This window comes from Ciconia boyciana, chromosome 3 (genome assembly GCF_034638445.1).
Source record: "Ciconia boyciana chromosome 3, ASM3463844v1, whole genome shotgun sequence".
Taxonomy (NCBI): domain Eukaryota; kingdom Metazoa; phylum Chordata; class Aves; order Ciconiiformes; family Ciconiidae; genus Ciconia; species Ciconia boyciana.
In genome coordinates, this window is record NC_132936.1 from 49965475 (window position 1) to 49977663 (window position 12189).

Consider the following 12189-nt stretch of genomic DNA (forward strand, 5'->3'; position numbering starts at 1 on the left):
ACAGTCGTTCAATGACTGCTAGGTGGCAAAGCAAACATTATTTTTTCGCTGTTGCTCTCATCTTCTGAGACTTTCAAAGTCCCACAGGAGAAGAGAATATATTTGATGACATCACTGAAATGCAATATATCTTAATGTTCATCTGTTCTTCTGCTGAGGAGATGTCAGAGGTTAAGCACAGCTCTTCGCAGGGAAAGCAGCATGAAAATGACAGTGCTAAGAACTAACTGGAATTACCGCCTATGAGTCCAGGTGCCCCTGCCAAATTAAGGTATTTCAAGCAGCTCAACCTACAGCTAGTCTGTAGCTTCACTGTATGCAATCTTACATTTGTAATACAACCTTATTTCCCCAAACCTGGGAATTCCACCCCCTGCATGTTTGGGGGAACGCTTATTTTGAAATCCACACAGTGAGTGTTCATCCAGTCTCCTGAAGTACTGAAAGGGTCAAATCAATATGAATACTACAAAATCAAGCCCTTTCTATTGCTTTTCTTCTGATTATTCTCCCAGTATTTGAACAGTGATGCTAGGATGAAAATTATAGATAATATTTTGGGCCTAATATTGCCCTGTTTATGTTATAGACAAATATCTAACTTAATGCTTCAGTTAGCACTATCAGGTACTTACCTAATACGCATGTTATTTAAAATGCATGTGCCCCCCCCACTTTAAGAGGTTCAAGAATAATGTCTCCTTCCTTTTTGCACACAGAAGGCCTAAGAGGCATTGAAAGTAGTGCACATTCACAAATTGTAGTCTTCTGAACAGCACGCGGCAGGCTAGAAATGTCACATTTGCAGAGACATCATCCATCCATTGACTCCAGCTCTCGTGCTGCATCTGCTGCAGAAGCTAGAAACGTTTAGTGAAAATCACCACGAACTGACTCTCGCCGTTCAGACTTTCAGCATTAAACTTTCCCTGCTATGGGTAAGGACGTGAGCACCAAGTTTGTTCCTTGCCTCTGTTACTCCTGCTAGCAAGGCAGAGGGATGTCTACAGAACAGAGATTCTCACTGACATGTTACTGCTCAGCTTCTGTTTTAAATGTTGGATTTTCAGTTAATATTCTTATGGAAAATTAGGAGAAGTGGCCAAATCACAGTCCTCCTAGTCCAGAATTTCAGTTTGTTTCTGCAGATGCCAGTAGCTAGTCCAGCTTCCACTGAGGGACTCCATCACTGGGATTTCTCTGCCACGAATAAACTGAAGACATGAGCTTATTCAGAAATGGCTATTCAGGAATAATGTAATCTTGAGGACACACCTTGGTTTTCTTCAGAGACATGAGAATTGGAAGGCTACCCCACCTCCCCCTCCCGCAAGGGCAAGGGAAAAAAAGGCCAGAGGAATGCTTTTTCTTTTGCTGGCATGCAGGACGGTAAGGCAGAAGTAATTAAAAGAACATATGGAGAAATGAACAAAGTTGCCAAACCTGGCTGTTCAAACAGCATGGACTATCAAAATCCTGAGAGGTCTGCACAAAGGGGCAATTGCACAAAAGCTGTCTACTGAAGATTTTCAAAGTAGAAGAGCTTGGCAGAAAATTGGGTGGTTGTTTATTAGCTTGGCTTCCAAGTCCTTCTCTTGGCCCTCCCCCCTAAATCCTACTCAGCTTGGAAAACCGCTTTCACAGGAGAGGCTGTCAGCAAGAGTATATAAGCAGATCTTTAGGCAATCCGGAGGGGCTACCTCAGGCTAAAAATAAATAAATGACCTGACAACATAGATGTTTGAAAGCTGTTGCTTGCCGTATCGAATCCAGAAGTACTGCTGGATGTTTCTGCCTTCCTACAGACAGATGGCAAAGTAGAGTCAAGTCAAGACAATCCTGGTGAAACAGGAGAAGTCCTAGGTGCCAGGAAGAGGTGTCTCCAAACTCTGTCTTGAGCATCCTTTATTCTTACATATCCACAGGCCAGCTGTCCTTCTTCCACCCTTAGATCTTGGTGCCTATATTCCTGGGGAGGGTGCCGCACCTATCTAAAGTCAGTATCTTTTTTTTTTTTTCCCCAGCTACCAAAATGTAAATTAACTCCAATGCAAAGAAATTAAAGTATCTCTTTCTGTGAAGAATATGAAGACTCTCAGCTTTTAAAAATACTTCTGACCTTTTTCACATAAATCAACTCTGATGCGAATATATTCTCAAAGGAGCAAAGACAACTAAGATATCTTTACATTAGTTGTGAAGAGTATCAGAAGGAACAATATGCAAAAAGTTAATTTATTTCCACTTAAAAACAGATTTTGGTTCATGTAGCATAAGCCTCTTACAGGACTTCAAAGATTTTTCTGGTTTTGATCTTGGCACAAAACATTGGTATCTATTTTTCTAAGAAACATGATTTTGAAAAAGCAGATAGTTGTGAGGAGGTTACCTTGCCCAGCTAGTCAATTTTGCTTCACATACTGGAAATAAAAGGCACAAAATACAGAGCCTCTCATAAAACAGCATTTCCACTGCAGAGAAAAGTTAACCTTGAAACCAGACTAACAGAGATTTCATTAGGTTTTATACAGCAGGAACGGTTTGGCTCCAGGTCTATTTAATCCAAACCCGGAACGTTTAAATCCCACTATATTACAAGAGCATTACTCGCTCAGAGTTAATTACAGATTCCAGTTGGAGCGTGACCCTTTCTGCACCAAAAGGAGCAGCTCAGCTAATAGGACAGCTCTGCAACATCAGTTTTTTGGCACCTGAATCCTGGACTTGGCATACCTGATTAAAATCAACTAAAATGTTGACCTTAAGACTCTATTACAGAAACACAATGCCTTCCCAATAGAGATACCAGCATTCTACAAGGGATACTCTTGAACACTTCTTATTTTGTGAGTGATGTCTCCAGCAAGCCAGCTCCACCTTCAATACTATTGACTGCCACTCAAAGAGAAATGTTTGTTTCCCAACTCCCCACATTATGGGTCATCTGCCCCGATACTGAGCCATTCAGGGAACTCAGCTTCAGCAGAAAGCTTCAGGAGGAAAATGAATGATTTTTAACCTATGCCAGAAGTTTTGTGTTTGAGCAGCTGGAGAATAAGGAAAAGCATTCTTAGGAACAAAGACCTGAAGAGATGATTGAGATGGCTGTGCCCAAGCCTTTGCAATTCAATGCACGGACACAGTTCAGCTCTATTTCATGAACGCCTGAAGACCATGTTTTCCACATACGCTATCCTGCAAAGCTCTGGTCTCAGAGGTGAAGCTCTGCCCTCCTGATGATACTGTAACATTCAATAAAAGGCCAGATGCCGCAACTGTGAGGTCTTACAAGTAGAGACACTGCTGCTTTATGTGCTTTGCTTCTGCCATGCAGGGAAGCTGTTGAAAATTCACAGATGATCATAGAAAAGCAGTTCACATACCTCTGGGAAAAGGGGGGTGCTGAACCTGAACCCTGTTTTCACAGCCTGGAGGCAAAAAAACCTCAACCCTCCCTCAACTCCCTATTCTGATTCTTTAATTCAATGCTGTGATCAGAATGCATCAGTCCATAAAGTATCTGGTAAAACTGTAATGCCCATGGATCACAAATAAACCCCAGATCACATACAGGTTTTAGGTGTGGTATTTCCTAGGAAAACAGAAATCCTTTTTTTTCCCTTCCTAAAATCAAATTATGCATAATAAGGGCCTGGGAGGGATGATCCTTCCTGGATTGCAGAGGGAATGAGCAGAAGCCCCAGTGCATGAGAGAAACACAGAGTGAATCTGGTGCAATTTATTTTTAATTTTGCTGCTGTTTACAGCAGCCTACTCCTCTTTTAAATACCACTCCCTCCTCTTCCTGGGCTGTTTGCTTAGAGATGAAACTCCTGCGCCCAGACTTAAAATACAGGCCTTAGGGTCTAAGTAGGAATATAATGACGAGCATGATTCCGGAAGAATATAGCAGTTTATCCAAAACTGAGAAGCAGCAGAGGGGCAACAAGACTAATAATAATTGGTAGAATACTTTTTTGCTCTGTGAAACCAAACCCTAATTGCTGCAGTGCATCAGAGTTTAGACAGCTAGTAGGCAAATACTCACATCTACTTTATAGCTCTACAGCCTAGATGGGAAAGATATGAAATGGCAGTTCAACTACTGTGCCTGCGTCAAATCATTAGTCTGACTATGAGCTCTTGTTGTTCTGCAGCCAGAACTAGGTTATATACGTATGTTCAGATTTTGGCTTGTTAGAGAACATTCTGTCAAAGGCATCAGGAAAAACTGAACTTGAACAATCTGGACAAAGCTGTGGGTTTGGTTTCGTTTTTTTTTTAACCCAGTGTCTGGTCTACTCTTCAGAAATAGTTAAAGAGCTAACAGCAGATGGGTTGTTGAAGAGTATCTGTATAGCTTGACTGAGATTACAGTAAGAATCTAAGAATTCTTCAAGTTTTCCGGCCTCCGATTTTCTCTTTTGTGTGGAAATAAATGACAGAAGAGAAAACGTGACATTTTGAAGTCTTTTCGGAAAGAAAGAACAATTCAGCAACGTCATTATTATAGACTGTAACACACTTATGAACAGCATGTAATATAAGCTTTTTAATAATTTTTGACTTAATTACCCAGATTACTGTGTCTTCAGTATTTCAGGGTTATTACTGAACACCTTCAATTTACATTCTTAAATAAGTTACTCTGTAAATAAAGTATGCTCAGAGTTCTTGTGTGTGGACAGTACTTACATTTAATTACAGACGATCTGGATACGTTTATAGGTGCAAAATACATTACAATTGTTTACAGGAAGTAAGCTCAACTAGCACTAACTCTGGAACCTAAATGTTCACAACAGCACCGACAGTAGCTCAGCTATTTATTTGAACATGCTTTTCAAAATGTACTTTGGAACACAGTAGAAAATAAATTCAAAGAAACGCCAAAATAGAGGGAAGCACAGAAGATCAAAACTCCATAGTAGGTTGGATCAATAAAATATTAAACTGCAGTTCTTAAATGTAAGTACTACACCAACTAGTAGTCTGGTTGGTCTTAAATGATGTTAAAGCCCTTGTTTTCTAAAGGAGACAGTAATAAGCATTTTGCCTATTCAATCCAATCAAGATTTAGGCATCGTGCTATAAAAGCAAACATATCTGACACTTCTTCTATAACTTTAGCAGTTGGCTTTCCTGCTCCGTGCCCAGCCTTGGTGTCAACATGGATGAGAAGTGGATTGGTTTGTTTACGGCTTTGGCCCACAACATATTGCAGAGTAGCGATAAACTTCAGTGAATGTAGAGGGACCACACGATCATCATGGTCTGCTGTGAGAAGCAGCGTAGAGGGATACTGGATGCCATCTTCTTCTGGTAGTTTGACATTGTGAAGTGGAGAGTACCTGAGAAGAGCATACAAATGTTTACACATTTCTTCCTCAAGACCCAACAAGACGGTCCTCTCATACTGAAATCATCACAGTGGCATTTGATAGCACTCAGAATACTACAGTTCTCAGTTGCATACATCAGAATTGCACTACTGGCAACTGATATGAGGTAGTGGCCACAGATCTCTGGCTCTCAAATGTGAAGCGAGAAAATTTCTTCAATTTCAGAGAGGCTTATGCATGCATCTCACAGAAATGCCAAAAATATCTGGAATGGGCAACAGGGAAACTGCAGCAAAAGCTGTCAAGTCCATAGCAGGATCCACCCTGCTGGGAAACAGGGAAACCGAGACTTTTTCCCATGGCTTCTTCCCATGCAAATTTGGAAACAGTCTCTGATGGTAAGCCACAAGTGCTGTACAGTTATTAAATTTGCTCCCTTCAATATTTAGGCCACCTTTGAACATGCACGTACTCTGAGGGAATGCCATGCAGGAAACTGAAAGGAGAACTGTAAGTTTTCCTGCTTTTGACAGATGACCTGGATTCCTATGTTTTGAGCAATTAATAATCTTTTAACATTTGCTTTTTTTTCAGGAGAATTTACATCTTTTAGCTGCTGTAACATAACATAAAAGGTGTATCTACATATCTAAACACAAAGCACTCTCTAGCATTAGAAATTAAAGTAATGGTAAGTCACAAAGAATACCATCTAACCATTTCATACTTCATTTAGACAAAGCTACACCTAGGAAGAATGTTACATTCCTTAAATCAAGAGTAGGATACTATTTCCTCCCCCTGTTTCATGGCAGGAAATACAGAAGGAAATCTTGCTTTATTTTTGAATGAATTTCCCACTTAATGGGTACTCCTCCAAGTAAGTCCAAATTATTTTTAAGAACATGTGACAATATTTGAATGTCTAACCTAACAGATTCCTGGCTTCCTCATTTTCATCTAAGGAACAATGTAAGTGAATTTGCAGACTATGATTTCTTTTGAAAAGAAGTTAAATGATAGTCACTACATGCCACTCTATTTGCCTTATGTATTTTTTTGATATCTGTAAAGGCAACATCTAAGCAACATTACATATATGTCTTCCTACATTTGATTAGCAATTGCCAGCTGTTGAAAAGGAGGCAAAGAAGTATTTCAGGTATCGCCATATAAGATGTTTCTAAAATTATGCATTGAGACTTTGTGAGTAAGCATGTGTGTAAGTAGGTATGGAGCGACTCCTTCCTACAGATGCATTTCTCCTAATCACAGAATGAATTTAAAACTTTGCTTCTACTTTACCTCTTCAGAATATCTGAATTCACAGATGTGCAAGCAAGTTTCAGTGTCCAAAATCACAAAGATTATTTGGATCATTTTTATAACAGTTAATCTTTTATCTATTACCTAAGATCTAAGTTATCTATTGATTAAAGATGAATTATGAAATTTGTTAATGGTTTTGTGCACTGTATTTACAAAAACATGTTTACCACTGAAAGCTTAAATTAGACAGCTGGAGGTTTTGAAACAATCTAATTACAATCGGCCCAACTGATCATCTAGTATTTCGATTTGACATTGATTTTTTTTTAATAAATGCTTTAGACCAAGCTAGATCTCAGTGTACTTGTAGCACATGCACTTTTTAATATCTAAATACTCTATTAAATTTCAGACCAGCCAAATCATTTAGTGTGTCTGAAGCATTCTCCTGGAATGTCAATCTTCATTATTAAAGGCATACAAATGCAGTAACAGAAGACGAGGTTCCAGAAAAATATTTTAAAATGATGGCACTTATTCTAACACACTCATTATTAGCCATATCCAATGTGCAGATCATTTCTGTTCTCACACACCTGTCTCTCTTGTCTCTTTAATCTTACCAGACCTCTCGGCAAGGAGTTAAGAAATGAATTAATATCCTGTTATGGTCTACTGCCATTCAATTCCTACAAATAAATCCCATCTATATTGTATAATATAATTCACAATGGTGATTGTCTCTCCCCCATCATAAAAAATACAATTTATGTAGTGGTTCACTTGAGAATATTCTGTCGTGACAGCCTAAAGGAGTCATTATTCAGAAAGAAAACCTTACGAGTTGTTAAAGCTGCTAGTAGAACAAGGTCTTTCAAAACATGACCAGTTGACTCAACAGGGCTTTGAAGATAGTCTTTCATGCAAAACTGACTTCTAAGGAAATGCTGAACTCCCCAAATCCAGCGTGGGAAAGGATGAAATAATTCTTAGAATAGATATTGATCATGACAACCTGAAACTCTTGAGCAGACTATGCATTTTAACAACCACAGAAGTATTTAAAGGCACTTACTTGCACAGCCATTCAAACTGCTCTTTACAGTCAGAACAACCGTAGTCAGTAGTCCAAGCATGGCCAATGGTGTACTTGTGGAACTTGAGCATGTCCATCACTCCCACTTGGGCAATAGCACAACCAAATAGGTCGGGGCGCTGATTAGCACAGGCAGCTTCAACAAGAAAACAACTCTATTAGTATTCATATCTTAAAGAATTAAGCTCAGCATTGAAAGGTCCACTGCCAAGTTCATGAAAGACCAACTTCCAAAAAGCTGTCTTTTATAAACTCAAAGTTTCTTAAAAAAAAAAAAAAGTAAAACTTAAGTTAAAACAATGTGAGAAGAAACAGAGATTACCATCTAATACCTGGAGCCAAAAAACTTCAGTATAAAATATCTGATATAAACCAAATTGCACTGGGAGAAGACTGCAAGCAAATATGAAGTCAAACAGACTTTTAAGCAAAACTGAAAGCAAATACACAAATGGATAAAAATTATAACTCCCAAAGCTGGTATGTTCAAAAGAGCTTAAGAGCTATTTCCCTGTTCTTCAGGCACGAAACATGCTGTTCTTTGAAAACTGACTTCCAAACTAGCAAACTGGGTTTAAAGGATAAATTGACTTATACAGTATGTGAGCTTTTGTACTACTGAAGTTTCCTAAACCATTCACTGTCTAAACTTTTAATATTATTATCAACAAAGAAAAGGGCATAAAGGAGCAAAAGCTGAAAGCTTCATCAGCAAAAGCTGATAAAAGTTTTCTTCCATAATTATGTAAACCCATATGAAAAGTTTTGATAAAAGCAGACTACTACAAAATCAGAGGAATAAAGCAAATTTTAATAAAGCAAATTACTGCTGTATTTTCTTTTTTTTATTACTTCCATCTTCCTACTACTGGAAGGGACAATTTATTTAAGAATAATGCTTGCCTCATATATTTTAAAAATAACCACAGGGGGCCCATCTTGCTCAGTGCTCAATTTATAAGAGTGGCAACTGGCAGATGCTCTGGGAAAAGGCGTTAAGCAAATACTGGGAGAGATTTCCTGTACATTATCAGCTTTTGAACTAGTTGTTTAGGTTTTCGCCGAGTTGGAGTTATCTCCAGCCATCCTGTTAAACACCCATCACAACACATATCCTCTGTAAACACATATATTTCCTTAATGTTTATTCATCTAGTGTTCATCATATCCTGCAGCAACAAGTTCTTCAATTCCAATTTCTGTTGCTTGATTTAAATCTGTTGCCTGGTGATTTTACAAATTCCCCTGCTTTTTTTGAATTCTAAGAAATAAGAGCACTGAGGTTTTCACATTACTACTACAATGGATCCCAGAATCCCTTTCTTAATTCAGAGCTAATCACTGTGCATCCACACATAGGTATACTCCTTCCTAAATTCTTTTATCTCCTCATTTTTGTCCATTTGTGAAAATGGATCATTTATTCCCATTATTTGCCTCCTGCTAACCAGGATATTGCTATGACACGACCTGGCTTCCGGCTTAGCAAGAACTTTCTTGCATAGACGTATGCGAGGGACCTTGTCAAAAGCTTTTGAAAATCCAAGAACAACTCCTCACCTAGATCACTGTTAGAAGCACCATACGCTGCCTGACTCCTTCAAATAGCTCTAATAGATTTGCAAGATATAAGTAAGAATTTTGCAGGCTGAAGTTACATGTCAGCTATTATTTATTCGTTTCAGTTAGTTTGATTAGAGAAGTCAGATTTACTCATCTGCAGCTTGTGGATCACCATGAACCATTTAAAAACTGGCATTACACTTGCCCCCTTCTGTTCCTCAGATATTCAGGCTTAGTAGCCTGCAATTTCATATCGGCGTTCACTTAGGATCTTGCGTGTGCACCATCTGGTCCTGGCAACAAACTACGTTTCATTTGATTGATTTATTCCAAAACGTCCTCCGCTGATGCTTCAGCTTGAGTCAGCTCCTCAGAGTATTCCCCATGAAGAGAGACGCTGGTGCAGGGAACTCCCCACGCTCCTCAGGAGGCCCCACCAATACAAACAGACCATTTAGTTGTTCTGCTCTGCCATTATTTTTCTTTAGTGCTCCTTTTACACCTCACTAACCTCTAAGTCCCACAGATTCTCTGGCCAGCTTCCTGCGCCTGATGTGCACAGAAAGCTTTCATTGCTAATCTTTATATTGAAAGCAAGTTGCTCATCAGTCTCCTGTGGTCCCTCAGTCCCTGTCAGAGTTTACGCTCTACCCTATTTTCTTCATTTGAACGCGATTTATGTTTTCCAAAGGATGCGATTTTTTTACTTCTGGTCATCTCTGATATGTAACTATGCTAACTCTTCCTGGGTCCTTTCTGAGCCATTTTCATAATGTATATATAGTGCCTTAAACTGCTGCCACGTAAAAGCTCTTTATCCTTTTAACTGAAGCTTCTGATCAGATCCCTCCCCTTCATGTTATTTCCTTTTATAAACATAAATCATATTCTGGTAGGAAAAAAAGCCAAAAAAATTATCATAACATTTAATTTTAGTACTCTTTATTGCAGAGTGTCTCTTGAACTGTGTGTTGCTCAGGATTTTATAAAAAATTGCTGTTCCTAGTTCCCTAAATAGTTACTTCAGTAAGAAATCACTTATGGAGACACTCATCCATTCCCACTGCACCCCTTTAATTAGCCATAATAATTAATTATATGCGTTACTAAACTGTAACCTGGAACAACAATTTATTAATGAATTTTACTCCTCTACACATACTTTGAGCTTTAAAATTCAGTACAAAAGTAAGATTTCAAAATGTCAGAACTGTTTGTCTAAGCAAACACGAGAGGTTAAACACTGCGTTTGCAGGAAGGAGGTTTTCAGCTCACAGCTGCACTGCCCTACGCAGCTTTGGGATCACACTGCAGGACAAGGGAGTCTTGTTTTGCAGTTGAATGAGGCAAGAGCTCAGGGCTCTGCACTCCTCGGAGACACCTCCTGTTAGTCAGGCTAGAAGGAAACAGTATTTTGGAAGAGTGACAATACTCTTCCTTGTCAGTTTTTTCTTCAATAAATGAGAACTGAGAAAATCTGGCAGTGGGTCCTTGCACCTAAAGTATGAGTTATGCTCTCTGGTGTTGCATGAACAACTATTGCAAAATTTAGTTCTGCTTTGATGAAAAAGCACTTACAAGAATTTCCTAAATTCACCTAATTCTATCCAGTCAAGGAAAATCCGTGTCTGGCTCATTGAGAGCATGGAAATCCAGCTGGATTGTAATCCACGTGCAAGTGCAAGGGAAAGTTTCTAGCAACAGATTTTTCAGAACAGGGAGGTCTAGATTCCTAACACCTGTCTCCTACTGGAATGACGTACACTCTGCAGATGTCACTTGCTTCCCCTTACCGAAACAAGGAGCCCAGCTGACTTGTTGAGCCAGAAACACAGTTTTTTTGATGACTAAAGGTGGGTAGGACAACTCTCATCCTGACTGGAACTGAAGTCCATGTAACCATAAAATAGTATTTTCAGAAGCTATGTTAACACGTTGAAAGTCTAACTGCATTTCCAAATATATATTTACGCTCATGTAAAACCGACTTGTGCAATGCTTGCACTCCTAATGGTGTGCAAACCCTTTAATCCTTTACCATATTCATCCATTTGTATTGGTGCTCTTATTTACAATGCACAAATACCTCCTGCCACCTGTTACCAAGAAGCATATAAGCAGAAAGCAAAAATACAACTTTACATGTACTTGTTACATATCTTTAAAACAATTGCTTTTTAAAAATAAGAATGCAGGAATAGCCAACATGGCTTAGACCAAAGATCTATATAACTCTAAATCCTGTTTCTTATGCTGGATGCTAGTTCACTGAAAAATAAAATCAATAGAGCCAGTATTCAGCAGCAGATAAATAGGGAGGAGTATAAAAAGAAGAGCAAGCAAAGAGTGGGCCTAGTAAAACTGCTCATTTTCTATAAATCAGTGGTTTATGAACTTGAAATGCCTTTTTTTTTTTCTTCTCACATGAGTAGCTCAGCTCTGTCACATGCCTTTCATGCTGTTTAAAAAAAATACAAACAAACCCCAATATTATTTGTGTTTCCTTCTCCTTTCAAAAGTGAACAAAATCCCCTCCCTTTTTCTTCTACTACTTTCAGATACAGGGATTTAATGAGAAATAAATTTTGTAGCTCTTTAAATACTGCTTAGACTATGAGACATTTTTGTGACAAGCTTTTCTGTTTAAGAGGAGGCTATTAATTTCCTTGAATTTAAGAACACAGCAGTGAATTATATGTGAGCAAGATGCATTTGTAACAAAGTGCTACATTTACACAGTCCCTCAAAAGCTCATGACTTTTTCAAGTAGCTGTACTTCTATTTTACATTTCTTAGAGACATTCATGATTTTATTTGTAGTCATGTTTTAACTACACAATGAAAGTAGAGTCAAATTGTTACGTGCCCCTGTACAAAGGCTTCAAATGCAGAACTGTCATGTTTTCATTTGCCCTCTAA

At 38.6% G+C, this 12189-nt stretch overlaps 1 protein-coding gene across 1 annotated transcript in view; it reads right to left on the reverse strand.

Moving 5' to 3' along the window:
- Positions 1-4537: 4537 nt before the first annotated feature.
- The window catches only part of PREP (prolyl endopeptidase), a 110555-nt gene continuing 102903 nt past the window's right edge, over positions 4538-12189 (reverse strand). Inside the window, exons 14-15 of the mRNA XM_072855588.1 lie at positions 7687-7843; positions 4538-5351 (exon numbers count right to left, since the gene is read on the reverse strand). Of these exons, the coding sequence (XP_072711689.1) occupies positions 5057-5351; positions 7687-7843 (452 nt within the window). The 3' untranslated portion in view covers positions 4538-5056. The remainder of the gene's footprint in view (positions 5352-7686; positions 7844-12189) is intronic.